Source organism: Penicillium brevicompactum, assembly GCF_028827555.1.
Source record: "Penicillium brevicompactum strain IBT 35665 chromosome Unknown utg000004l_segment0_segment0, whole genome shotgun sequence".
In the NCBI taxonomy this organism is placed as follows: Eukaryota; Fungi; Ascomycota; class Eurotiomycetes; order Eurotiales; family Aspergillaceae; genus Penicillium; species Penicillium brevicompactum.
Genome location: NW_026623207.1, coordinates 256,017 through 283,906, shown reverse-complemented (window position 1 = coordinate 283,906; position 27,890 = coordinate 256,017). Strand labels below are relative to the sequence as shown.

Genomic DNA, 27,890 nt, shown 5'->3' with positions numbered 1-27,890 from the left:
TTCGAGGAACTACTTTCGGAATCATGGATCACTATGGAAAATGACTATGATCCTCCGATTGTCACGATTTCAATACTTGATACCGCAAAGAAGCATGTCACAAGGCTCATGAGGGGGAAAGGCTTCAATCATTGGAATCTCTATGCCTTGGAATTTGTCTGTCGAGTTTTCCCGCGCGATCCTGCCATGGAAGCAAAGTAAGTCGCCCGGGACCCAAGTATCTTCACCAGTTGGAACCGATCGTCACTCAGCATCATGGCACTCAAGCATCTTTGGTAGCTAACATCTGCGTCTAGTTTTCAGAGAGACGGAAAGCTACTCGCTCCATTTGCTGACCACTTGAGAAAGCAATGCGAATCGCACCATCTGCCACCTTCCACTAAAGAAGCACTTGCCGAGTTCCTTATCGCGAAGGAAAAGCTTGATCAGCCCTCTTCTCCTTTTCCCTCGTCAACTTCGCCTGTTAACAGTGATGTTTCAAAAGAAATTGAAGCACATGATCGAGTCAATGCGAGTTATGCTGTTGCACTGAAACCGTCGCTATGGTCTCGGCCCTTGCAACTCTTCGATCCTGGGGCGCAACCTAACATGTCGATGTGTTCGGGGTCAGACATGAAATTTCATTTCAATTTCAGTCAGTTGGACGAGGATTCCAGGGAATTTTTGGGCATGGCCTCATCTATTGGTGACTGCTTTCCCAGTGATATATTTGACCAAGCCCATAATAGTCTGAATTGGGGATCAAATGGCCAGGCGATCTGCCCTGGATCTGGAGTACCTCAAGGGCATAAGAAAATGCTCGAACGTCTAAAAGAGAATGGTTTTATCATACCCTTGCCCAACAATGGGGTAGGTACTACTATGATGATTCATCCAGAGGTCCCGGGGATGCTATGCTGTTTCGGTCAAATGGCCGCAAAGAGATGGCAGCGCCTGGCAACAAACGCCATCCTCCATGCTTATCCTAAAGATGCTCAACTACGACCTCTTGAGTATGTTGAACACAAAGAAGGCAATATTATTGACTAATCTGTCTTCAGGTATACGGTGGCAGGAGCGTCGCTGATACCAATGCTCGGGCGAGCTCTGTCTCATCTCCTTCAATGTAGCCCAGATGACCTGGAAAGTCATGTCATAGAGCTTGCGATTGACGCCTGCCTTTCTGCGTCAAACTTCGGAGATAAGCGTTGGAAGACAGTCGCTGTTGCATTTGCCGAACATATGGCTAACCAGCTGGGCTGTGCCGTCACCAAAGGAAGGGTACGACTGCGAACAGCCTCGCTTGCAAGGTTGTACCCCAGGGATATCCCATCTCCGCAAGAAATCTATATTCCCAGGACAAACAACCGTTCGAACGCGGACTTTGGCAAACTAAAGCTGCTGGAAGCCCGGCTCCAAATCGAGGCGAGGAGTTCTACCGAAGAAATCAACAAAACACTCAACCAATTTTCCGCGTTCAATCCTATATCGAATCTCGAGGAGTCGATCCAACTTGAAATAAACTTTCTGCGGGCCAAGCTACAGAGATATGATGGGGATTTTGGTCGTGCAAAGAATACCCTTGTGGATTTTATGGAGGCCCTGAGATATCGAGCAAGCAACATGATGACGATTCAATATTACGAGACCGTCTGCGAGGCAGGGTATCCATCCAATGCCATAGGACACCTGGAATACGAGTATGGAGAGCTGCTGAAGAAGGAACAGGGCCAATCAGGGAATGGTAGAAGGTTGAGGTTGGCGTTGGGAGGTGCCTATTTGATGGAATTTCTTTCAAATCGGCCTTTCGACAATGACTTGCTGAAGAAAGCCGAGAAGCTCTTTCGAAGTATTCATTGGATGGCAGAACCAAGCATGGTTACGAAGCATAATCTTTACGTCACCAAAGCAAGCCTCGGCATGGTTCATCTTCTCAGATCTGAGTGGGAAAAGTCTATGAAATATTGGGATGAAGCTTTATACGTGTCGCGAGACTGTTTCCAAAAAACTGGCCACGCAGAGATGCTGATACAATACGCTCAATGCGAGATCCTGTATCGGCTTGGTCGATATTCGGAAGCCGTGATCAAAGGCTCTGCAGCGCAGGAGATTTTTCAAGAGTGCGGCCGGCAATATTATTTCTTGGGCCAAGGAACTGCCTGGCTCGACAAACTTGACGAGCTTGCAAGGGAGGGTGGAAGACCTGCGATTGCAGCAAGAGGCTCAAACGCCCCGTGACGCTTTGCTCGCATTGAAGGTTCTGAAAAGGGTTTAAATGTGACTTGTGATACTAGATATCTACAATAATAACACAGCTTATCAGTTTCTAGATGACCTCGTCCTTGAGTACATCCAGGGCAGCTTCTACCAAGTATAGGCTTCCCGTCACCAGGATCTGTCCTCCCATAGCAATATCCTTCGCATGTTCAATGCCTCTCCTGACATCCATAGCTTTGTAAATGGAAACTGGGGGCCATTGTTCTATACAGAACTGGGCATAATTTTCTAACCATCCGCCGGGCGTGGAGAAATGATCGTCATATTCAATCTTTTCAACGAGTATGACATGCTGGATATGCGATTTGAGAGACCTCCATAATGTTCTTAGTATGGTTTCCCAGTCACGCGTTCGCTTCGGTGAGAAATGAGCAAACACAAGAACTCGGACAGAGCTGGGTTTGTTAGCTTAATTGCTAGCAGTGGGAAAGGGAACCTACCTAGGGCTTGCCACACGATCATACCACTCTGCGACTACTTCCATACTTGTCTCGTTGTGTGCACCGTCCAAATACCAAGTGCAGCCACCGGAATTCTCGATATCGAAGCGTCCAGCCCAATAGCACTTTTGAACACCGCCCAAAACGTCTCGTCTGTCAAGTGATTGGTGGCTCCGTTGAAGAAAGCCATGGGCAATCTTTGTAGCCAGAGCAATGTTTTCTCGCTGCTCAAGTGGTATGTCCTCAACTTGATCGATATCAAGGATTTCAAGTAACGACCCCTCCACGCTTCCAACAAACTGCAGTATTGCCCCTTGTTCTTCAGCTCGACGTTCAATCTCATCTTCAGCTTCTTTGACTTGGAGGACCGAAAATGCGAGAACGCCGTCTCTAAAAATTCCACTCTTGTGCCACGCAATGTGTCGTATGGTTTTTCCTAGGTTTTCGACGTGGTCCATGCCAATTTTTGTGATCGCAGTGATGGCAGGACGATCAACTATATTTGTCGCGTCGAACTGACCACCATGGTGGGCCTCGCAGATAACAACTTCGACGCCTTCTTTGATGAACGTGTGAAACGCTAGGATGGCCAGCATTTGGAGATATCCAGGTGTCTTGGTATCGGGTGGTAGCGTGTTGGAATCGAGAGAAAGACCCTTGTACACCTCAAAAAACCGCTTTGCGAAAAGATCCTCTGGTAATGGGTTCGAATCGATTCGAATTCTATTTCGCGGCCATAGACTTGGCGACGTGTACAGACCAATTTTCCGTCTGGTTTTATTCCTATCCGCATGCGCCCGCAACATTGAGTCCACATAAGCACATGTGCTGCCTTTGCCTTTTGTTCCGGCGACATGAATGACATTCAAGCCATCGATCGCTTCGGACTAGTATCCGTTAGTGATTTCCAAAAAAAGAAATAAAAATAAAAAACGACATCGCGCATACATCATGCCCAAGAGTGAACAGCCAGTCTCTCATGCCAAGGCGAGGTTCTGATCCTTTTAATGTGGAAGCATTTGGAGCTCTTGGGACGCTCGACGGGGGTGATGGTGTCGCCGGTGAATCGGTGGGAAATGGTCGCCTGCACTGTTGAAGCAATCTTACAGCTTCCTAGGCCAGTTAGAATCGGCATATCATCTGCGATGAGTAGGCTCACTTGGTAGGTCATGTTCGGTGCTTGAGTCTGTCTGCCTTTGTCTTGCCGTCTATTACCCTGACGGTTGTGGGATGAAATCACATGATTCGCACACTATGATGACGGGGAGGCTCGGGTATTCTTTTATCCGTGGGAACAATGGATTAGGTTCGCAACGGGGCTGGCCACATCGAGCCCACTGGAACTGGTAAGTTGAAGGAACCAGTAGCAGTAAGTTGACGGGGGCAGTAAGTTGACGGGGGCAGTAAGTTGACGGGGGCAGTAAGTTGACGGGGGCAGTAAGTTGACGGGGGCAGTAAGTTGACGGGGGCAGTAAGTTGACGGGGGCAGTAAGTTGACGGGGGCAGTAAGTTGACGGGGGCAGTAAGTTGACGGGGGCAGTAAGTTGACGGGGGCAGTAAGTTGACGGGGGCAGTAAGTTGACGGGGGCAGTAAGTTGACGGGGGCAGTGAGTTGAAGTACACTACAGTAATCAGAGAGATGGAACGACTTCCATCAATGCCCGAAATCAATTATCGTTGGTAGATTATTGGGGCTGTCATGGTGAGCTTTGCCATTCAATACTCATTGTTCGCTCTTCTTACAGTGCTCGCATTGCTCGCATTCTTAGCTTTTACGGTCGCCACTGGCGGCCAAAGAGCCAAGTGGGCCGGCTAGTCAACAGCCAGCAGAGGAAGGTCTTCTCGATTCAATGTTATATAAATACCTGCAATGAAAGAGTAGTCGTAAGCATCGCGAAATCTGGGATTCCGGCCAGTGCTGAAAACCAATTTCAAGTTGCCACAATCCAGATGAGCGGTCGCTTTCCACAATTCAGAACCAAGGTCAACCTATTTAAGAAAACACTTGACGGGAAATACAAGAGTGTGTGGGAAATCAATCCGGGGCCAAAACTGAATATTGAACAATGGTCCCATTAACAGTCAGTATCCCTTGTCGTTCTGCGAGCGCTGTGACATTGATTTCCAGTTTATAGACGATGCGTATCCGATCTTCCCTTGACTGCGATCTTTGCAATCAAGGCTCCAACGAATGCTATGCCCTCAACCATATCCGATCGGAACTCCAATCAGTAGAGCAGGGGCTTCATGAGACAGTCTTTCTAGCTATCTCGTTGGGCGAGAGCCAATTTGACTTGGCTGTTGAACATACGAGTGTCAGCCGAATCAAAGAACACTTCACTGATTTAAGCCAGTGGCGTCTGCTGAGCTCTGATCCCCTTTTCGCCGCCGAATTCGGTCGTTCCGAGTTGGAAACCACATTCAGTGCCCTGAAGCACATGAAAGGCCAATACGACCTGGTGGCGAGTTCAATCTCCGTGTCAAGTAACCCACGCCTCATCGATTGGTTTAAGACCGAATTAAATCAAATTGAAGGTCTTTTGAAGCAATGCCGACAGCAGTGCATAAATCTGTCCCGAAACTCAATGTATGTCAATCAGCAAAGAAGGTGACTCAATTGCATCCGCAAAGCTATCTCTTCTACATTTTGACCAAAGAGATATCACTATACTGAAAAACACTGCATGTTTGCAATCTTGATCCTCCCCCCGGGTGGTATGATGCAGCCTCTCTGCCTACTCTATAATATAATGAGATGCTAGATACACTATAGGTGTTTCTTGCCTATCTCTTCCCGCATTATCATCCCGGTAATTCACTTGATGGAAAGGGATGCGTTGGAAGCTCAGAGATACTTCGCGCCTCATGCTTTCCGTCCATTTCAAATATTTTCCGGGTAGCACTGTTTCCATCTAACTCTATCTTTATTGGAACAATATTTGGTGGACTAGGCGGTCTTTCGGGGATTGTTCTCTTCTTTTTCTTGGTCCAATAGAGGACAAACAAGCTCGACATGCCAACAATCGCGGCGGCAGAGCAACCTAGCCCAATTCCAACTTTCGCGCCGGCGCTTAGACCATTTTCGTTATTTTCACCGATTTTTGGGATTTCAGTTGTAGCTGCAGCCGCTTCCGAGCCCGAAGGGCTGTTTGTTCCTCGTACTAGAGAGCTCGTTCCCGTGGCGGACTCTGCAGCAGGTGGGATCAGGATACTAGGGCTTGGTGTCGACCCAACAAGGTGACTAGCGGAACTAGATGTATCGCTGGCATTTTTTGGACGTTCAGACATGGTAATATCAAAGCTCCCAGTTTCATATGCATTATTGCCGTAGATGAATCGAAGCAAATAGTGATCGGCCAGACCAAAACTGGTTTGGATGTTAAATGTACCCAAGGTGATATTGAGTTCATCCGTAATGTAGTCCGGAGCTTCTTCGAGATGTGAAGCCGCAATAAATTGAATCAAGAGAGGGAGCATTATCGAGTCGGAAGAGTTATAAGACCAGGCGGTGGAAAGGCCGTTGTAAACATTCACAAGATCACCTTTTTGCGGGTAAGTGATTCGGAATGCTGGTGAAAAGCTCAAATTAGGACTGCATGTGGGAAGCGACCTTGCAATGGATAAATACGCTTACCATTGCTTCGAAGTACATTGAGGGCGAACACAAATAGCAACATTGATTTCAACATGAGTAGGATGATGATGATGACGAAATCTGGGTATTGTTTCTCCTTTGCCAAGCCGCAGAAGAAATTCGAGAGGGCAAATTCTTTGATCCCGCTGACGAGGCACTATTTAAATACTGACAGCAAAACGGGCTTTCCATGGTGACCGCACGATAAGGCAAGCCAATGACGCGCCAATGCAAGCAAAGAAAGCGCTAATGCAAGGGAAAGCGCGGAGCGTCTATTGATGGCCAATCACAATATCCTGGCGTGCTCTTGTTCGGAGGATTGTCTCGAATTGCAATAGCGTCGACAGGGGTCGGGCCGTCCAGGTACCCTGCCTCCATCTCCGTATGGAGCCCTGGATATTGGGTCAATTTACTGGTAAGATGAGGGAGGGTCTTTCTTGGTTCTAGTGAAACGCCGAGATAACCGTACCGTATGTTAGGGCCAAAAGATGAGGACTGGCGAAGCTCTAACCGACCCATGCATTTTTCCACAAAAATTACAGGTCTCCCGTTAGGAGGGTCCGCTACTCAAATGACAGATCTTCTTTAAAGTCACCTATTTACTCTCCTCCTAAATCATCCCCCCACTATGTCTAAATGTAATAAACCTATAGAGATGCAATTGGAGTCGAGGCATATCTGCTCCTCCCTAGAACAGAGAGCATGAGTCACATCAGCAGGAATAAATGGTAAACAGCCCCCTACCACGCTGACGTTCGACGCAAGCGACGCGACTCGAAATCACTGATCAAAAAATGATCAATATGAAGAGACTATCTAAACTAGAGTTACTTTATCTACTCAATCGAGCTAGCCCACCTCGTTTAACGCTTAGGAATTTTGTTCAAAAGCAAGATGGTCACGGTGCTGTGGTTATACCGTCGCTGATGACTTTTCACACCGCGGATTGGCGGATGACCCGTTAAGTTCCCAGAAGACATCTGTGTCCCTGATCCTGGCAGAATGCGGGAAAAGCAAGTGCTTGATCTGTCTCAATCACCACGAAATTTTTGTGTGTCTATCTCCCTTACTCTAGTTGAAAAAGCCTCTTTCTGATGGTTTTTGATCTCGGTTCATAGATATACTTGGAAAATTCCTTTTTCTTCTCTTCTCTCCCTCGGAGCATTGTTCCTCGTCAGAGCTTACACGCGATTCTTGAAATTGTCAGATAGGTTTTCGGTGTAAATTTATTCAGCACCCTATCTAGTATCGTTATACTCTCAAGATCTCCAGTCTGCACCAAGGCCTGTGAGGTAACAGTACGATTGAGAGATAGATTGTTGAGATCTGATAGTCGGCGAAACTATAAAGATAGTATACCCGATTCCATCCAACCTACCGACAACCAGCTAGCGTGTGCGTAACACATGGCTTATATATTACGAAGTGGATAGGAACCAACGCCGACACCGACCATCCATTAGCGTCAGGCACCACAACCAGTATCTGTGAATCTTTCTCGGGATACCATGAGATTACTGGTGGCAGGTTTCCAAATTTCAGCGCTGGAAGACAAGGCGTCTAGCACTTTCATCGATACCTGTGCAGGGGAAGCTGAGTTGAGAAGAGATCTGAAAGGTCTGCAAGCACAGCCCCCATCTTTGTATAGTGACCCTCGAGGGAGTCAACATCTCACGACATGGAACAATCTGATTCTGCAAATTTTTGTCCCACCCAAAAGATCAACATTTTTGATTGATGTACGGTCTGAGGGATGAATGATTTTCTTATGCTGCACTGAGCGGAACTACACTTCGGGCTATACTTGAGTCACTATCTATCCCAAAAGCGTTCTTCTACGTTCGCAATGATTCAGATGCTATTTTCAACCATGATCAGATCAAACTATCAGCTGTGCAAAATCTTCAGTTAATGGAGCTTGCAACGCGCATATTTCCAAAAAGACGCGTGAATGGGCTAGCTAAATGCATAGGAAGCAATTCTCTCATGTCTGCGGATGATAGCACAAGTTGGAAAAATACCAAAGACAAAAGACAAAGTTTTTTTGGACCTGAATATGGGGGCTCCCATGAAGTACAATATTGTGCGCAGAACGTACATTCTCCACTCACCTTATGGCCAAAGTATGATCGCCGAATGTCTCGACAATGGGCAGCGAGGGTAAAGATGGAAGTGGAAACTGTTCACGGCTTTCTAGATCCGAGACATTCAACAGCAAATGAAAACACATGGCCTTAGCACCTGCAAACTGGTCCTAGATTCATTGAATTCGTCATGGAAAGAGAGTCTAGTATCTGGAATAAAACAACTGCTGAATACGAGACAAATGACAATCACTTATGAGATGCCAATCAAGCTTTCGATCTTCTTGCTGAGTGTTTCATGTTAAATAATACAGTGCAGAATTTATACATTATATCTCTACGGACTAGATATAAGGGATTGATGCGGGTAATCATACCAGAATTCGCAAGTATGGAAACGGCGCTATTCAAACAGCCACAGTAGCATAGCTGGTCCTATGTACATCATAACCGTCGGTCAAGCGGGAATGCGCCGTGTTGCGTCGGTTGAGTTGGCAAACAACAGCCATTGCAAGTCAAAAAGCTTACGTACACTTGGCCTGTGCTGTGCCACGGTTTAGCTGCTCTGTTCCGCGGCCTTTGCGCTACCAGTTTCGTAGCCACTCCCATAATTTCCACCGCTGATCCCCGAATGCTGTATCTCCATTTGCTGCAATCAAATTTAAGCATAATCTTCGATGACTCTGGCTCTTGGCAGAATCTTCAGCGCTGCGCTCCTTGAACAAATGATCTACCACGCTTCCCATCATATGGCCAAGATCAAAGAAAATGTTTGCTTGGATACGTGGTTCCTCTGTTCAGTTGCAACTTAACAACTGCACCACGCCTTTTGTGACAGCTTTTTGAAACAAGGATAGAAGATACCCGGTCAACCAAGAAACCGAGGTTATATGCAAACGAAGAGCAAAGACCGTATTCAACGATCGAGCCCCCGGATGCAACGAGAGTAGCATGGTAGATGGTAAGCTCGAAAGGGCAAAGTCCAGCAATGAGACTACAACGTGATTATAATCTGGGATTTCGGACTGGGCTTCGTGATACACTTCACTAGTGAGAATTTCGTCGGCGCCCTAGATCATCCTGATATGATCGCTCGATGCGCAATTGGAATTTAGTGACATACGGTAGTGGAACTTAATGCCAAGTTTTCTATCCTGTCTACCTTTGACATCCAGAAATGCTAAGTTTCTTATAATCAATAGCTGGCCATGCTCAGATGTCATCTTTATCTCATCCCAAAAGCCCGCATCATTGCGGAACATCACATGCGCTCTAGGCGGAAGAATATGTTGTCAGAAGCTGCCGTTGTACATCATGGTAAGATGAAAGTAAAATCAGTGATCTCATGAAACCAGCCAGGGCACGACGGTCAGTGGATCGATCAAATTAAATCAATACCCCAACACACGCACATCTGCTCTTCTTGTCACGCCCACCACAGATTCTCTTCGCGGGACGAGTAGAATATGATAATATTCTTTACCATCATCATATCTCCACCTGGTGGATGTGGATTTTGTTTTCCAACGCAAATCCGTTGAATGTTTACGGTTGTCAAATGAACGACTGTCCACAAATCTCCGATATCGATGTTGATGGCTTTTAAAAGAGTGACACATTTGTTTGAATCCATTGAAGTTTGCTCCCTCATTGGAGAGCTCTGACTGACCCGCCAAAAGAGCTGATTTTGACATAACAAAAACCGGAACCATGGGTATGAATAGCGATCAAGAGTCACTTACCTCCCAATGAGCCACCCGTGAACAAGTGGACCCGTGTGAATAGATCATCGAGGCGAAAACATTATGTTCTTCTTTCATGACAACCTGCTTCGCTCTGACAAAGTCGTAGTATACTCGCTCCCATTGGTAGTCAATCATACTGATCTATTGAATCGCCATGGTTGCCGTTGGCGAACGAGATGTTTGAACTTCTATCAATGCGTGATTTTCATCACATCATTCATCCATCAACGTTGTTGGTCCGGACGTGCATTGTGTCTGGAGACTGCTGCAGTAGAATGTTAGGTGGTTGCTACTTTGAGTGAATCTGCTCAGAGATCCGGTTGCAGAATGCAAGAAAACAGTGATGAAACTCACCTGGGCGTGTTAAAAATCCGACAGTGGGTAGTGTCACAGCCTCGGAAGCGCTAGATGCGTTGAAACTCAACGTTGTGCGTAGGGACCGTGCCGGCAATGTCTTCTTTTCTGCCACGGTGGGATGAACATATGAAGCAGACGGTAGGCCGGGCTTCATTGCCGTCCGCACTGGCCTGGGAGAATATGGGCGGATCGCCTTTGGTACACTTCGCTTCCGTTTCCGTCCGGCCCCATTCACTCCGCCCGGGGGGAATGGCATAGAGTCACCATACTGTTTCCCCTCCAAGTCCAACTCCGATTCAGGGGCCCAGCTGGCCGCGGGCACGTATGACTTTCGAAGTACCAAAGGTGTATCGCCATCTCGCTTGAGTGAAACACCCACCTTCAACAGCTGTCCCTCCGGTTTGATTGATACGATAAAGTACGCTTCCTTTCTGTCGTGGCTACTCCCCGCAGGAAAGAGTATTTCATGTGGGATCTCCGCTTCTATGCATCCCAAAAAGTGGAGATGCGACCGCAGCCCTTTCAGCGGATAGATAATTCGACAATCCCACTCAATTCGATCATTAGCGCGTATCTGACGGCGATCAAATTGCGGCGTAGTTCTGTATGCCTTGGACGAAACGATGCGGTTGGCTCGGTCAGTTCGGTCTCGGTAGACGGTCTTCATAAGTTCGACGTGGCTTCCTCGTCCGGCAGGTTGGCCCTGTGGGTCATCAGCACCGCCCAAGGCTTACGCTTGCGCTCGAAAATAGCATATCACCTTTTCAATCAGTAGCCCAATGGCCTCTTCCACTCTGTCCCCCCTAGAGGCACGCCGGATGCTGAATGCGTCTCCAAATAAGTGAGTCCAATATCCTCACTTGCCAGGCTGACCTCAGTCACAGGGCGTCGGGCGTAAGAAAGTGCTCCATTTGCCACAGTTCCTACCCTTAGAAAGCATATCATTAGCCCTCTCATCCATTGTATTGCAGTAATGGTCGACCTACAGAACTTCCGCTGCACATGTTATTCCAGGCTGCGATTTTTGAATTAGATCAAAGATCGTTTTGGCGAACCAGTGGTTTCGTGCAGGCCCACCACAAAGGACAAAGTCGCCGACTGCATGGCCGTTCTCCTCGGCATTCTGATATTGCTTGTGAAAGAGGTCCAAGATATTTGATATCAAAGGCTGAAAGAAATTGGCCATTTCGGCACTGTTCGCTAAGTTAGACAATACTTCTCACAGGACATGGTCACGCAGTTTAATCTGGATTAGCGATGCGTCATGTCCCGGGACAAAGCACTCACCAATCTATTGAAATGAAATCACCCATCACATCCACTTTGACCGATGATGTGCCGTCAAAGACTCGTTTACATCCTTCGAACTGGGACGAGATCCCCATCCACCGTTTGTCGTCCCGCAAATAATCATTATTTGGATACTTGTCCTGCAGCCAGTCGCGTGCGACATGATTGATCATGTGTCCTCCTCCATTAAACCCTGCTCATCGTTAGTAGCAACCCAATTGTCGAAGAAAGACATGGCCAACCATCTGTAGGGCACGCTTGCTTAATTCGTCCGTCGCCGTCTATGTATACGGTGGCAGCATCCTCGAGAAAAAGTAAGTGCTGGCACAGCTTGCGTGAAAATTTACAAAACGTACCGTGCTTCCACCACCGCAATCAATAATCAACATGGTCCTGGAAGAAGAGATGGCGTGCTTGGCGTGAAATGCCACAAAACAGGCCGCTGCCAAGGACTCTGAGACTCCATTGACTCCATCGAACCCCGCTGCAAGCGCGGCTTCGACGAGCGTGATCTTCAGCGATTCACTGTGCCTCACCGGATACGTCACCCAGCAGTGCTTTTGAATCTCACTGAAATTCCGATCACCGCAGTGGCTCTGGCTTTCATTCGGATCGAGGAATTGAGCTGCAAGGGTGTCCAAGATGTGCAAATAAAGGTTCCGGAATAGTGTGACTGGGGTCTCGGTCACGCGATGTTTCTGATTTGCCGCACGAAAGGACTCCTTCAGTAAGTTTGTATATGGCTCCTGACCAATGATCCCCAGCTTGATATTTTCAAAAGTGATGACATCGGATAGGTACCGCACATCCAGCCCATAATACCAGTTGTTCCGCGAACGGGCTAGGGTTGCGTCCAGCTCCTCGTTGGTTTTTTCAGTGTAGGGTGAGTTGAATTTCAGAAGATGCTTCAGCTCGCTGTTGGACCATTGCCAGCTCACAGTGATGGTGGTTGTCCCAAGGTCAATTCCAAGGTACAAGCCTGCGGGTTGGTCAGTCATCGTGCTGAGGACGTGACGCGATCTCGGGGAAATGTAGACAGTCAGGTGTCGCGCGCACGGCTTGTGTTTCGCGAGCCACGCGTCACGTGATCACGTGATGCGATTATCCACATCGGGAACAAGGCAACGGGTTTACCACCGGCATATGAAGCTAGCGAAAGGCGCCAGGTTCGAATTTAGTCTCATGGCCCAAGTGACATATGATACTCCTGCTTGCGAGCGGAAGATTTGAAGACAGAGAGACTGCAATGTTGGGAGAGCTATAGTAGAAATTCGTCGTTGCTCCATAAGAGATTAGATCCTTGGAGGTTTGAGGCTGTAAGATACAATGCATATATCGGAAGTTTGCGTCATCAGATAGTGATAGCTTCTCATGGCAAGCATGTGGCTCATTCTTCTTTACTACTTTTCGAATGACTGATTATGGGGACTGGGCGTCCGCATGTAGTCAGATAAAAGCCTTCCCGAACTCAATATCTTTAATTCATTTTTCGCCCTTGAAGCATAGTGAGGCAAAACATCCGCAAAGGAAGACTTGCGGTGGAAATTGATGGTAGAAGTCAACTGTTTCCTTGGTCCTTTGAAGCATATGTCTTCAGAGCCACAGAGGCACTCTGAACATCCACGTATAATCATATCAAGAGAGATTTCCCAGTTTGAATGTTCTTTGATACTAAAGCTGCAAGAGTGTACAGCTTTGGCTTGTCTGCATTGGTTCCAAATCCCAAACCATGGGGTGCATGCTCGTATACTAAGGTACCAAAGGGAGATTTTATCATGAGTCTCCGGATGTACTTCACTAAAGCGTCTACTTTGAGATAGGGAGATGCATCGTGCTTGCAATTGTCACGTAACTACTTCACCCCCATCCTTTCACTGCACTGATCGTCCTTCGGACTATTTCCGCTGACGATTCAAGAGCATACGCGGGTCATTTCGAATGTGGCAAGCAGATTTGGGCACGCTTTGTCAAGCTCGCTTGTGCCAAAGTGAGTTTTTTTTTTTTTTTTTTTTAGATAGTTTATTTGGTGTCCATACTGATCATAGTTCCCTGATCGGTGCGTCTTGCTTTGTTACAGGATCTTTCCAAAACCACGTCACAAAAGGTGAAGCAATCATTCATGGCCAGTGAGTTCGTTGCTCTTGGGATTCTGGAGCAAAAAAAGGTTGGAAAGAAAGAAGGCTGGTAATAATATAGAACTAAGTAAAATGTCTTCGGGGGGAAGAGAATAGCAACGGGGAGAAGGATAAAAGAAGAGAAACAAGACGCCCCTTGGCAAAACACTCGAAGATACTGCTTATGGGGTCAGAGAAAGGTCCGGCTTTAATCAGTTGGCTTGAGTCGGACGGGAAGAATTTGTCTATATATCTCCGGTGAGGGAAGCAGTAGATTCAGCGCATGGTGCATATTCTTCTGCTAACCGGGTCGGCCTGAATCCCTGGGTCTGGTCATATGTTATCCAGCGAGCGAACTGTAGACAACGATCAGTCCGCCGGAAAGAATAAAAGGGAGGGCAACTGACTTTTGCGATCCTAACTCCAAGCCAAAGGCATCGCTGTATTCTAGGAATCAAAGTAGCCGGATGTACGATGGGTAGTCTGTCGTCCTCCGAGGGCGCTGCCTCGAAAAAGTTTTCTGGGTAGTAAAGCTGGGTCCACGCCTGCCCTCTGATCAAAAGGTCTTCCGGCAGCTGCTTCGTAGGTGGGTCCTCACAAAGTGGAAAATTCTCAGCCTCGAACTTGGGGATGGTAGCTTTGAGATTGATGAAACCGTTGAGGTACGCTGCTAACCTCACCCAGGGGACCAGCGGCTCAAGCCATTGAATGGCGCCTGGGTTGAGGGTGAGACACCAGACAAATGCCATCGAAATGTGAACACTCGGATACATGTGCTGGTTGTCTACTTGATCAAGCATGACTATCAAAGTGTGAAACGCGAGCGAGCTCGCTTGGAATGTAAGCTGGGTGGAACGATCGGAGCTCTTGCGCGAGCTCTGCCCTGGGTGAGATGTCCACTGTGCCACCGACGTACGATATTCCGCTGTGGTGCTACGTTTCCTCGAATCGAATTTATCCTGCATCGCTCCAGCTGTGTGACCGTATTGGAAGATCGCGGATATGTTGCAACAGGTCATCTGAGCACTCTGCTCTCCTGGTCGATCCAATAACCCCACGTCTCTGCGTAATGATGAGAGAAAAGCCTTGGCGCGAGAAGCAAAATCCCCTGATGGTGTCTCCAGGATGAGTAGGCCATGAGCATTGACAAATGAAGGGATCAGACTTAGCCTCTGGGCCGGCGGACTCATGATCCGAGTCACTAATTGGACCATTCTGTCTCGGGAATCTGCGAACGGGCGAACGTTGATCAGGGCCTTCGTGTAGTGAAAGAACTGCTGTAGGACATCCGGACGCGATAAGATCGCCAGGTGATGCTGGATGCGTCCATTTTCCAAGATACTGGCTACGTTCTGGCTATACCAGTACTTGGAAACCCCAGCCCAGAGATCGCGATCCTTCTGATCAATTGCTTCAATGGCCATCCGGTAGCGTGCGAGATCGCCCAGGCGTTCAATCCACGTCTCTCTGAAATCGGGCACACTCTCTAACATCAGTGTCATCATCGAGTACGAGAAGTGAATGAAATCAAGCATGTGTTCCCACGAGCTGGGGAGCTTCTGGTGCAACAGCTCGAGAAAAGAACGAATCGCGTGATCCCACATGCGGGCGGGCATGGAATACTTGTCAGGTAGGTACCCCAACACCGGGCTGGCGGCTGGGTGCTGAGCCGTAAGGGAGAAGAAGTCGTGATGCTGGTAGAGAAGCGTTCGATGCATCTCGACGAGGCGCTGCCATTGAGTCTTCGATAGCTCCGCCCTGGAGCTCATTTGCTCTCTAGTAATCTCTATGCAATTCTTCTCTACCTTCACCAGCTCCGTGTAGATCCCACGTACTCTGTCCACCAGCTCTTCTTCGGTGACCGAGGGGGGCTGGGGGTTGCCGACACAACCCGTCCGACGCTGGTTCCAGATCTTGATCCTCTGGTTTCGGCTCTGCCGCGACATCTTTCATTGCCACGACCGTCGACGGCCATTGCGGCTCCGGGGAGACGTCCCTGTGGCGCCTGCCGGATTGGCTGCCCCCGGTGCGAGCGAGGCTTTCATGTGTTTGTGTACCGTGGCTATCACTTGTCGACTCCAGCGAGCATTCGTTTGCCCGCACCCCAGTGGAATGAGGGTGATTGGCCTGCGACCTGGCGGCAGAACTGTGTACGGCCGCAGTCTCCGCAATTGCCTGTTCTGACAGGAGTCTGCCCATGGATTTTCTACAAGAATAGTTAGGAAAACATCGAGCTTGGGGGTCTTGACCTTTGTGACTCGCCTCGGTGACACGCCTTCCATCGCCTTCGACAGCCTCTTGGAGTGAAATTGAGTCGAGTTGGCCTGGCGCAACATTCGCCTATGTCAAGTATGATTTAGGAAACAAAAATCACTTTTCGTCTGCGAATCGTGAGGCCTTTTTTTCGTGATAAGCCGTCGGATTCAAAGGCATAGACTAGGGAGCCACAAAAGAGGAGTACATCCACAGTTGTACTTCATTTATACGGCCATTTGTAGGTAGAGGATACCCGGGTTTTCGGGCTAAAATCTTGTCGACCTGCTCCACTTTGTTTTCCTCTCTATTCCTTTCTTTTTTTTTTTTTTTTCTTGGTTTCAGTGCCCAGTTGTCTGATGTAGTTAAAGCCTCGTCCGTTCTGGTTATCAGAATGGTTTGCCACGATCATCTGTCCTGGCGGATCGTCTGGTTATATATCTCTAGCATCTTACCTTATACTTCCTCACCTTCGAAACCGCCAGGCCTGCTAGCCTCTACTGGGGGACCCAATCTGGCCCAATTATTTCCTAAAAGCAAGTCTGACACACGCAGCAGGCCGCCTCGCCACTTGTGATCAACTATCAGCGTACCCTTGTCTGCGCGAGGGCAGTGCTTGAACTTCTGTCACCGCTCTTTGACCCAGGGAATCATTTCGGATTGAAAAACCCAGCCACATAGATTTCATTTCACATCCTGTGCATCATTCAATCTGGAACAAACGCCAATCCGATTCCGGAATTTCCTGTGAGCGACTTTCGGGCCGTGTGAAGGTATGAGGTGTGTTATATGTCGCATGGTAAATCGACTGAACATATACGGCGCGACTACGAGCTGTGTCGTACAACGGAGAGGCTGATTCTAGGGGACAGCAGGGCATTCCCCGGGAGACGAGGACTATTTTCCTTGGATACCCGATGTCCCGTCCTCCGACAGGAATTTGGATTGGTGTAATGAGCAACCCCAAACGATCATATGGCCACATGGCCTTTCGTCTTGTCGGGAATGTTAAGGCGATGGCTCAGGCTTTTGGGATTTGATCGACAGCCATGTTTCACCCTGCAATTTGGAACCTGCAGCTGAACGAATGAGAGAGTGGGTGAGTGTTGTTGTTCAGAGGTATGAATTGACTTGTTATTTCAGAGGCATCCTTGGAGCCCATACAGTATTTCCTTCCGCATTTGCCATTTCAATTTCCAATCTCATAGCAGGTCCCTGTGGGTTAGTATTGGTTAGTAGACTGGCGTGAAGGCGCTTCTCCGAGTGTTCAACATCCTATTCTCGGCAGTTGAAGCGCGTCTACCACCTGTGACGCGAGGTGGTTGGTGGGTTGGATCGGGGAAAAGGGTGATTTATGTTCGCCGGCATGGTTAGGTGGCCTCGAGTCGGCCCGTGGCGATGGCGAATCGTATTGAGGCCCGTGCCGCCTCTAAGTTCGGCGTCCACTTCTGATCATCGGAAGGGGACTTGCCTCCTAGGAAGGATGATATATTTCCTCGGTGGGTGTCGGTGCATTGTAGTAGTACCGTCCGCTGCGCCGTCCATTTTTGACATCGAAATAGGAAGTGTTCCACGGTCTCTCTCGCTTGTCCACACGCGCACTGGTTCGTTTCTGCTACGTTGATTCGATAGAGATATTCATTGAGTCTTGCCATCCCGGTTCGGAGTTGGGCCAGCATGCTCGCTTCTTTTCGGTCATACAGCTGCCGGGTGTGTTTGCCCGGGAGTGCTGCATCAACTCGTTTTGCGTGTCTGCCTATGTTCACTGGCAGATCATTGCTGGGGACTGCTTGGGACCGTGCGATGTTCGGTGTTGTTGACTTCATTCTCGGGACGCGTGCTTGCGGGAGAGCGTCTTCTTGCGTCGCGGCTCTGGCCTGTTCTTTCGCCAGACCCCGCAGGTTATTGTCTTCGTTCGTTGGGATCCACCGGATATTGATCTGGGTTCCATTTCTCCGTGGCTTTCTCATCAACTTGTACATTTGGCAGACGAATTCCTGGCCTGACTATTGTCGGGGATTCCTTAGTGTCAGAGCCGCCGCTTTGTTGCTCGTGAGCAGAGTAATCCTGTAGTCTTTCAGCCTCCCTATCATGTTCAATGCATGTGCCATCGCTGCTAGCTCCGCAGAGAACGGATTCTGTTTTGCTCTTGCACCCATTGTGACGGAGGGGTCTTCAGTTTCAGTTTTCGATACCGAGGTGTTTGTTTCTCGATCGCCACCCCGAATCCGACCAGCTCGTTCCGAGCCGAGCTGCTGACCGCGATCTGCATGTGCAGTTCCACGGCGCGTTCTTCAGTAGGAGCCGCTCCTAATGCTCCGGGGCTGCCCACGGTGCATCAAACACAGTCTCGATCGTCCGGTGATCCGAGCCATGCTCAGTCTCATGTATGACATATTTGGTCATTAGGTCAGTCAAATTGTCCGAGGCTAGGACGAGGTCGATGGTCGACTCGCAGTCCCCGCTCTGTCCCCCACCGTGCCATGTTTTTGTACCTCATTTGAGCAAACTGCTAAGAGCGAATTCGTTCATGAGGTCAATGATTGGGTCCGCTTCGCCCTGTCTTCCCAGGGACACCTCGTCTCCGCCCCAGAGTTGGTCATGGCGGTTGAAGTCTCCCATAATCATGATGTCCACCACAGCGCCCGTGTCTCGTCGCACCTTTAGGATTGCCTTTCTTATGTGATCGCATGCGTCATCCAGCGCCGAGGCATCTCCCCCTTCGACGTAGACCGATGCCATGAAGATCAGCCGTTCGGGTAGCCGGACGATCGCCGCCGTCAGACCCGGGGATTCTATAGCCACTTGCTCCGCTTCTATGTCTTTATTTACGCAAAGCATGCCTCGGATCGCCCATCTGCCTTCCCTCCAGGTGAATGGGACCATCTTCGTCCATTTGTGGTGACCCATCGGGGTGGTCAAGAGCCGGCCCTGGATCCTCTTCGCCTGAGGTTCCAGAATCGCTAACGCCACTGCACCCTGCTTTCTCACATTCAATTGGATCATTCGAAGTGGTTTAATCATGACGCGATGGGTAGAGCTTCCGGCAGTTCTTGCTAAACGATTCATGTGGCCCACCGCACGGAACGCACTGTGGAACCGCTTGATCGCAGCGACTGTAGTGATGACCCTCCGTGGCGCATTTTGCGCACTTCTGCATCTTCTTACATTGGAATGCCTTGTGACCAATCTCCTGGCAGTTGTAGCATTGCACCGGTCGTGGTCAATATACAAAGACGCTGGTCGTCCCAGATTCCCCTCCAACGTGGAAGTATTCGTCGGCCATGAGCTTTCGCGCGTCAGTGCCTTTGGTGAGGTACACGACATGCACTCCCTGCCACGGCTAAAGATCATTGCCCAATGAGCCGCTGCGGAGAGCGGGATGAATGAACATCGGGGATCAAACTCAGGCGCTATCAGGCGGTATCCGTGGGCAGAGTTTCCACCGCCCACAGCGCGCCCACCACCGCCGACATCGAAACGTCCTGGTCTCCCGCACAGTTGAGCTCAGGAGACTGTTGGACCGGCCTCGGAGGGTGCTCTCGTGGGGGAATCATCGCCTACGACAACGCTTGTGTCCAACGTCGTCGCCCTCGTCGAGCGCGTCCGCCCCTGTCCAGAAACGTCGCTCAATCTGGACGTGTCCTCCAAGTGACCGCCAACGCGTCCGCCATGGTATAAATCATACCCACCATCCGCTCCACGCTCGATCGAATTTTTCCTCCCTCCTCCCTCCTCCCGCCAAGTAGCACCATGGCCTTCGGCGAGATCTGCGAGAGCATCCGCGTCCTGGCAGCCATGCTCAACAACCAAGACGACATGGAAAAGCTGATGGACGACGACGAGGTACGCGTGCTTGTCCTGGGACACGCTGAAACGCTGTCGCGAAGCGGTGGCTCGCAGATGCTGACCGGGCCGAACAGTTCGCGACCGAGCTGGACGAGCTCTATCGCCTGTGCAACGACTGGCACCCCGGCCCTCCGCGGCAACCCCCGACCCGCCGACGCAAGAGCAAGAACCGGCTGGTCAACAAGCTGTGCGACGATTGGAGCCCCGGGGACTTCAGCCCCGAGGTGGAGGCGGTCATCTGGAACTGGGCCGCCGACCCCGACTCCTTCTTCCACCCGGTCGCAGAGACCTCGCCCACGCGCCCCACGTGTTCCATGTTGGACTCGGTCGTCCGCCTGTTGAACCGTCTCGACACCGAGATCACGGTCAACCACGTCCGCTCGCGGCTGCTCCTGTGCTTCCTCGTGGAATTCGTCGACGAGCAGATCGCGGGCGTCAGCGACACGGCGGAGATCTGTCGCCTTCTGGTCCAGGCGAAGCTGGTCTCGCCCGGGGTCGAGCCGACGCTGGCCGCCAGTCTCCCCAAGTGGCTGGGCGCCGGGCGCCGGTACATGAGCCTGGCGGACGAGCTCGGGGGCTGGGGGGCTCTGCTCCTCCTCCCCAACTTCGCCCCGACCACGTATGAACATCACTACCACCCGGTGGGCCGACGGTACCGGTCCCTGATCATCCAGCGCCTGCGGCGGAAGGTGCCGGCGGCGGCCCGGGAGAAGCGCTCGGGGGGCCCAACGCGTACGAAGTGGCCGATGCCCTCCGTCAACACTGGCGGAAAGAACGCCCCCTGAGCTTCCTGAGCTGTGACCCGTCCCGACGCCGCGACCGGTCGGCGGGCCAGTCGACCCAGCGCCGGCGGCCGGGCCCCGGCAACGCGCGTCGCGGAAGCACGGTGGACCGACGCGGGCGCGGGACCCCTCAATCTCCCCAAACGCCGTCCGTGGTTAGCGGGTCGATGGGGGAAGAGGTGCCCTCTTGGCAAGTTCCCTTGCCCACGGCCCAATCGCCGTGGGACGGTGGCGATCCGGAGCCAGACGACACGTCTACGACCCAGCTCTCTTTCCTCGCCCACGCCGATGACTGTCGGTTGATCTTCCCGGGCTCTTCGGCCCCTCTGGTCGTTTAGGTGGATTGGTGATCGGTACATGCTCTATGCTCAAACCACTGCTAGATCTATCCCAGTCATCGCCTTCCAGGGCCTCGTTTGTGTGAGATCTAGAAAATATATAATCTCTCTATTTCTAGTAATAGTATATCTTTTTATTTTAGGCACTAGGCGATAGATATCTAGTATAGTTGAGAAGCTAGTGTTAAATATCTTATAACTTAGGTTTGTTTTTAATATATAATAAGGAGTTACCATACAGAAGAACTGTACTTTATATTTCCTTTTGAATTCTACTACACTTGGTGAAGAATAGAAGGTTTTCTGCGGGAAATCACCTACATACATGCCTTTTTCTCTCTCTGCCTTCTTCCTTCTCCAGATTGGGTGTTTTTTTGTTAAAGGGCCATAGAAAACTTCTTTTTTCTGTGATATGCCAGAACCTGGCAATATTAGCTACTAAAGATCTATATTACTATCCCAATTAAAAAGTTTAGTACAAATCCAGGTAGATATAATTCTACAGGAATATGTATAGACAGATAAATAATATCTTTATCTTTTTTGAAAATAACTATGAGGATATTTTTTCAAATTTCAAAATTATTAATATCATATATAATACTAAACTAAATTATTAGACATTAAGAAACTGATCAATAATAAATAAATAATTTATATAACATAAATGAAATATCAAGTTTAATGTAATAAACTTTCTAGTTATTTAAATTAATAATATAAAAACAATAGTATTTTGTAATATCTAGATTCTAATTGACTAGATCTGTCACACTAGCAAAATCACAGAAGAATAATGATATTTGATAGTCTAATGTGATTAGACTTCGGCAGAACCCATTTTGGGTCGGAGTCTCCGACCCAAAACCCAACCCATTGGGTTTTGGGTTCCGCCCTCTATAACCCAACCCAACCCAAAACCCAATGGGTTAAACCCAATAACCCAATAATAACCCATTTGAACCCATTTTTGCATAAAAGATAGGTCTTGGCGTTCATAACAATGCTAAGTCATTCAAATAAATTACTGTTTTTTACAGCTGTTCTGGTTTGTTCATCAAATATTGCTACATTATCACAATATTAAGTTGGAAAATTTATGTAATTACCCTGAATTTGAAGCTAATAGGCTTTGTATTATATTGATTACTGATAAAAATTCACATTAATCGTAGTATAGTGGTGTTCTATTAATTTAAGCATTTATTGACTGTGGACTGTTGAAAATATATATTTGTGGTAGAGGGGAGTATGTATATATTATAGGATAACTATGAATGTAAATAGAAATATCTTATTCTTATTTGATTTTATATACAATTGATATTATATTAAAGCTATATTTCTCTTCTCTTATATTTAACTTATTATATGTGCTCCGAATTATATTTTCTGACCGCGGTCAGAAAATCACTTCTGGGAGGTAGGTGTATATGTCATTATTTCTGACCGCGGTCAGAAAAGCCCTTCTAGGGGGGTGTAGGTGTATATATTATTATCTCTGACCGCGGTTAGAAAAGTTCTTCTGGGAGGGTAAATGAAACATTTTTGAGGGATCTTCTGGGGGAGTGGGTTATGAATGGGTCCTCTTGGGTTTTAATGGGTTATGAATGGGTTCTCTTGGGTTTCGATGGGTTATGAATGGGTTCTCTTGGGTTTTGATGGGTCCTGTTGGGTCCTGTTGGGTTCTCTTGGGTTAGACCCATTTAAATAGAGCTTATATAGCCAATCAAACAACATTATAGCTTATACCTTTTGATCTATCTACTTTACTATAGGACTAAGGTGTTTACTGTTCATATACCCTTCTCTTGTAAGTATATACTCTCTCTGCCTTTCCCCCTTACCTCTATAGTATTCCCCTTTTCGGTCGCAATGTCCCAAAGCCAGCATTCTGACTTTTTACCTACTCTTTACGATGCGGATACAGATAACCTTAGCTATCTTATACCCTCTTCTCGAGTTCCAACCCCATCTGGTAGCCAGCTCACAATTGAGCCTTTTGATGCTATTGATACTGACTTCCTTCGGCCCTCCAACCTTCTACCAATTCCACACTCTCTTACTCGCGTTGGCCCCGATCGGAGAAAGGCATATGTGCTTTATGACAATATGGCATATGAAGAATGGGTTGAGTGGTGGCTACAAACCGACTATGGGCAGAAAAGCAAGATTTCCTGGGATTCAAATCGCAATTCAAACATATGGAGCAACTTCGACCAAGTTGCCTATACCAAAGATGGTGCGCCAAAGGTGATGTGTAAGCGCTGCTCAAAGATCCTAGAGCATCCCCATTCTCCATCACCTAGCGGAAAGGGCTATCATGGTACATCAACAATGTTGAAGCATTTAAAGACAGCAGGCTGTCGCAAAGCTCAACAGGGAGGTAAAGGAGAAATTACCCAGTTCCTTCAAAAAGTAGTATCTCCTTACCTCTTTATTTAGTTATCCGATTTCCCTAACACTCCTGGATACATAGGATCACGGCTTACCAGAGGCTCCTTTTTCACAATCGGCATGGGAAGAGCATCTTCTCCAATTTCTCACCCTCAATCGACTTCCATTCCACCTCATCGAACATCCAACATTTCACAAGCTATTCCGATTAGCCCGCTCTGCACCATCTCTCCCTCCGATACCCTCTGCTACCACAATACGTCGTCGTTTACGTGATATGATCATAGAACGACAGAAATCTATCCTCCAAACACTACCCAACGACGCAAAAATCTCGATCGCATTAGATTGCTGGACTTCTCCATATAACCAGGCGTTCATGGCTATCACTGGCTATTTTGTTGACAGTAACTGGGTATACCAAGAGGTTCTACTTGGATTTAAACCACTTTATGGCTCCCATACCGGTTTAAATTTAAGTGGTGTACTCCTTGAAACTCTAGTTGAGCACAAGATCCAGGATCGGGTATTTGGAGTCACAACTGATAATGCAACCAACAACAAGACAATGGTTGAGGCTATTCAGCAGGCGCTCTCTAGCGATGTGACAGTAATCCGAATACCCTGTCTTGCCCATGTTATCCAGCTTTGTTTGAACCAGCTCCTTGATCGTTTAAAGGCCATCCCTCTAAATGAGAATGCAGAAACAAAGTGGACTGACCAGAAGTCATCTGCAGCAAAGGCAAATGCTCAGCACCAGACACAGAGGATCTCATACACCTTAAACAAGGTCCGTTATCTTGCTGTGTATATCCATGCAAGTCCGCAACGCCAGGCGGCCTTTCTCCGACTTCAAGAAAAGGGATCCCAGCTTGTTCCAATCCAGGACGTAAGGACTCGGTGGAATTCTACCTTCTTGATGCTTCGTCGTGCAAAGAGACTACGTAGTTTCTTCCAGCCCTTCTGTGAGGAGTATGACTGTGAGGAGATGTTGCTTGATACTCAAGAATGGCGTCAAATTGACTATCTTCTACAAATCACTCGGCCATTCTTTGACTACACAACAGAGCTCTCGAAGACAAAGGAGGTCACCACACATCTTGTCTTTAAGATTTACAATGCCCTCTTTGATCACTTTTTTGAAGCAGAGGCGCTGCTTAAACGCAAGCGTGTTCCATGGAAATCAGACATGCTCAAAGCACTCATAGCTGGTCGCTTGAAACTTGATGAGTACTACTCTCAAACCGACAATCTCAAAGGACATATCTATGCAGTTGGGACAATGCTGGCACCTGACAGCAGATTTCAGTTCTTTCAATCTGATAATTGGGAGCCTCACTGGCGTGATACCTACCGGAAATCATTCCAGGAATTATTGATTCCGTATCAAGAGCGCCTTACAATAAATCAAGGATCGACTAATACTCCAACAATAGCATCATCTAGTTCTAGACTGAACATGATGCTAAAGAGTAACAAGATATCCGCAAAACCAGCTGGTGATGAGATGACTCAATATCTCGATAGTGGTATGTTTATGATCTATTTCTTCCCTATATAGGATAATACTAATATATTTATACTACTAGATCTAATTGATATTGAACCTCTTCAATTCTGGCGTGAGAACCAATCTCGTTTCCCTGCGATCGCGTTACTTGCTCGCGATATTCTCTCTATTCCAGCAACTGGTGCTGGTGTCGAACGGCTCTTCAATACTGCTCGGGATGTTTGTCACTACCGCCGTGGTCGTCTGAAGTCCGAAACAATCGAGGAGCTTATGTTGTTTCTATGTGCAACAAGATTCAATATTAAGGATGCTGAGGCAAAGCAGCTTGAGCAGTTCTTTACACTAGCTGAGATTGAGTCAGCGAAGGAGCAGAACGATGAATATATAGAGGATGCTGAGCTTGACCTGATTAGTGATAATGAAGAGGAAGAAGGAGTAGATAATAGACTGCGAGAGACATCTCCTCATTTAATAGATATAGATATAGAGGTGACAGAGCCAGAGTTACCAGAGACTGCAACTCAGAGACGGGCCTCAGGGAGGAAGCGTAAGAGCAGGGCAGATGATGATTTTGAGCAATATTAGAGAAATACATCCTGGTTCAATTATTTGATTTATTCTCCATTTTTTCTAGAAGAGCGCTGTAAGTAAAATACTCAATATTACAAGCAAAAAATGCATTAATTATGCAGTTATACGCTAGAAGTCTGTTTGTCTGGTTTACACTATATTGGGGCCCCAATGGGTTACCCAATGGGTTTTGGGTTATGAGCTATAACCCAAAACCCATCGTTGGGTCGAAGCAATGGACCCAAAACCCATTTTGGGTTGGGTTGGGTTGGGTTGGGTCCGGGTTAGAGTGGGTTGTGCCGAAGTCTAAATGTGATAATTATCTATAAATTTATAAAAATTTATTATGTAACACTTAGTATATCACATTTAAATAAATGCAACACTAAATGAAACACTATTATTATACTTATCAAAAATGAAAATATTCCTAGATATATTATCTTATAAAAGATATTTATATATTTATAAATATACTAGATGAGTACTTATCAAACTAATTTTATATATTTCAGCTCTAAATAAGAAGTTTTTAATAATAATAAACTTATAATTCTTATTTATTAAGTTATCTGAAATATAGTTATTATTATAGAGCTATATAATATATAGATAAGATATTACTTAATATAATATAAAATATAGTATTAAAGAAGAGCTTTGATCAAAATAAGTAGAATGTATTCAATATATTGAAAAAAGGAGTAATATTACTAAAGACTACTTTATATCAGATGATTGCTTAAAAAGATTAGTAAAATTACTTCTTTAATTTAAGCTATGTTTTCAAAGGTTTTAAAACTAAATTATGCTTCAAATGTACCTATTAATTCTAGATCTAAGTTAATTTTCTGAGAATTTAAAATCTTTAATAACCTATTTATAAGGTCAGTCCTTTTTAACTTGTACTCAATCACAAATTTGAAAAGTATTAAAATGTAAATTGATAAGTTCATTTATTTTATTAGTTTTCTAAAGGTTTATTATAAAAGTTTAAGTAATCTAATAATACTTTAATAGGATATTCACACTTATCTATATAGTACCTCTGATATTTAAAAAGTAGATAATAGTTAATATAGCTTAATTTAATATTATATATTATAGTTTTAATCTAGTAAATTTCTATGATTAAAATACTATTAGATGTTATATATTAATATTATTTAGTTATGACATAATACTAATTATACTTATCTTCAATATATTAATCTTTATATAGATCTTATGTTTTAGATCAAAGTATTTTAAGAGGTCTATTTTTTTCAAATCTTTTACTATTAAGATTGAAAAAAAATATTATCTAAGAATAATAGTTTACTATAATCTTAAGTTGGCAGTTATAAGATAGAGTATTAGGATTTATTTCACTTTTTTAGTTTTTTTAACTTATTATTGATTTTAATAATTATTATTTCTTAGATTATTGATGTAGTAAGATAGGTTTTAATCTTATGGTTTATATAATTGTATTTTGTATGTTTTATATGTAATTCTGTACTAGTTTTAGTGAGATTCCATTTATTAAAAGATTTACTTTTCATCTTATCCCTAAATATCTTTAAAAAGGAAAAATAATTCAATTAGACTTTAATTATCTCTCTATTCAATAAATTTAAGATTATTCATTATTTTAGATTTACAGTTCAATATATTATTTTCATAAATATACTACTTGTAATTTTTTAATATATGTTATTATTAGCAATAAAAATCTTTGTTTTATTATTAATATATTTATTTGGTATACTTAAAAAAAGATTTTTAAGTTTATAAGTTATACCTTATATTATTAAGTTGTAATAAAATACTTTTTAAAGATAAGAATATTATATTTGGTTTTTTCTTTTTGCTAAAAGCTTTAAAGTTAGTATAATTTTAAATTACTGTTCGATCTATTCTTATCTAAATTGAATAAAAATAAATTAAGAAGTCTATTTAAAAAATCTTATTCTTATTTTAAAGATAGGGATTATCTTTTGAAAATAAGTTTAATCTTTAATAGCTTCTGACTTTTGTTTAAATCAATAAATTTATTTTAGGCAAACTTATATTGATAAAATATTTTAGTATAACTAATTGTATAATATAAATTAAAATATAACTAGAGTTGATTTAAGAGATTTTTTTATTCTTTTATCAAAGCAGACTTGTTTATAAATTGAATTAATAAGAAGTTGATAATTCTTTTTTTTAAGGATGAAAGATTATAAAATTGTAAATTATACGATTTTATGTTGTGCAGTGTATACATACTTGTGAACCTAATTA

At 46.0% G+C, this 27,890-nt stretch overlaps 8 protein-coding genes across 8 annotated transcripts; 3 read left to right on the top strand and 5 right to left on the bottom strand.

Moving 5' to 3' along the window:
* Positions 1 to 33: 33 nt before the first annotated feature.
* Positions 34 to 2,217, top strand: N7506_005638 (uncharacterized protein; the record flags this gene model as incomplete). Its single annotated transcript, XM_056954931.1, has 3 exons — positions 34 to 197; positions 297 to 992; positions 1,041 to 2,217. 3 exons carry the CDS (start codon positions 34 to 36, stop codon positions 2,215 to 2,217), a joined length of 2,037 nt encoding a protein of 678 aa, XP_056811908.1.
* An 88-nt stretch (positions 2,218 to 2,305) lies between these two features.
* On the bottom strand, positions 2,306 to 3,677 carry N7506_005637 (uncharacterized protein; the record flags this gene model as incomplete). Its single annotated transcript, XM_056954930.1, has 3 exons — positions 2,306 to 2,651; positions 2,697 to 3,583; positions 3,645 to 3,677. 3 exons carry the CDS (start codon positions 3,675 to 3,677, stop codon positions 2,306 to 2,308), a joined length of 1,266 nt encoding a protein of 421 aa, XP_056811907.1.
* Positions 3,678 to 3,950: 273 nt separating this feature from the next.
* On the top strand, positions 3,951 to 4,512 carry N7506_005636 (uncharacterized protein; the record flags this gene model as incomplete). The annotated part of the gene is made up of 3 exons (XM_056954929.1): positions 3,951 to 3,970; positions 4,003 to 4,042; positions 4,381 to 4,512. The coding sequence occupies 3 exons, from the start codon at positions 3,951 to 3,953 to the stop codon at positions 4,510 to 4,512; spliced, it is 192 nt and encodes a 63-aa protein (XP_056811906.1).
* Positions 4,513 to 5,498: 986 nt separating this feature from the next.
* On the bottom strand, positions 5,499 to 6,173 carry N7506_005635 (uncharacterized protein; the record flags this gene model as incomplete). Its single annotated transcript, XM_056954928.1, has 1 exon — positions 5,499 to 6,173. One exon carries the CDS (start codon positions 6,171 to 6,173, stop codon positions 5,499 to 5,501), a length of 675 nt encoding a protein of 224 aa, XP_056811905.1.
* A 1,665-nt stretch (positions 6,174 to 7,838) lies between these two features.
* N7506_005634 (uncharacterized protein) lies at positions 7,839 to 8,568 on the top strand (the record flags this gene model as incomplete). The annotated part of the gene is made up of 2 exons (XM_056954927.1): positions 7,839 to 8,074; positions 8,112 to 8,568. 2 exons carry the CDS (start codon positions 7,839 to 7,841, stop codon positions 8,566 to 8,568), a joined length of 693 nt encoding a protein of 230 aa, XP_056811904.1.
* Positions 8,569 to 10,448: 1,880 nt separating this feature from the next.
* On the bottom strand, positions 10,449 to 12,804 carry N7506_005633 (Hsp70 family protein; the record flags this gene model as incomplete). The annotated part of the gene is made up of 6 exons (XM_056954926.1): positions 10,449 to 11,219; positions 11,390 to 11,444; positions 11,503 to 11,709; positions 11,804 to 11,999; positions 12,049 to 12,109; positions 12,163 to 12,804. 6 exons carry the CDS (start codon positions 12,802 to 12,804, stop codon positions 10,449 to 10,451), a joined length of 1,932 nt encoding a protein of 643 aa, XP_056811903.1.
* Positions 12,805 to 14,165: 1,361 nt separating this feature from the next.
* On the bottom strand, positions 14,166 to 15,866 carry N7506_005632 (uncharacterized protein; the record flags this gene model as incomplete). Its single annotated transcript, XM_056954925.1, has 1 exon — positions 14,166 to 15,866. One exon carries the CDS (start codon positions 15,864 to 15,866, stop codon positions 14,166 to 14,168), a length of 1,701 nt encoding a protein of 566 aa, XP_056811902.1.
* A 3,814-nt stretch (positions 15,867 to 19,680) lies between these two features.
* Positions 19,681 to 21,163, bottom strand: N7506_005631 (uncharacterized protein; the record flags this gene model as incomplete). The annotated part of the gene is made up of 3 exons (XM_056954924.1): positions 19,681 to 20,034; positions 20,085 to 20,699; positions 20,759 to 21,163. 3 exons carry the CDS (start codon positions 21,161 to 21,163, stop codon positions 19,681 to 19,683), a joined length of 1,374 nt encoding a protein of 457 aa, XP_056811901.1.
* Between the last annotated feature and the right edge of the window lie 6,727 nt (positions 21,164 to 27,890).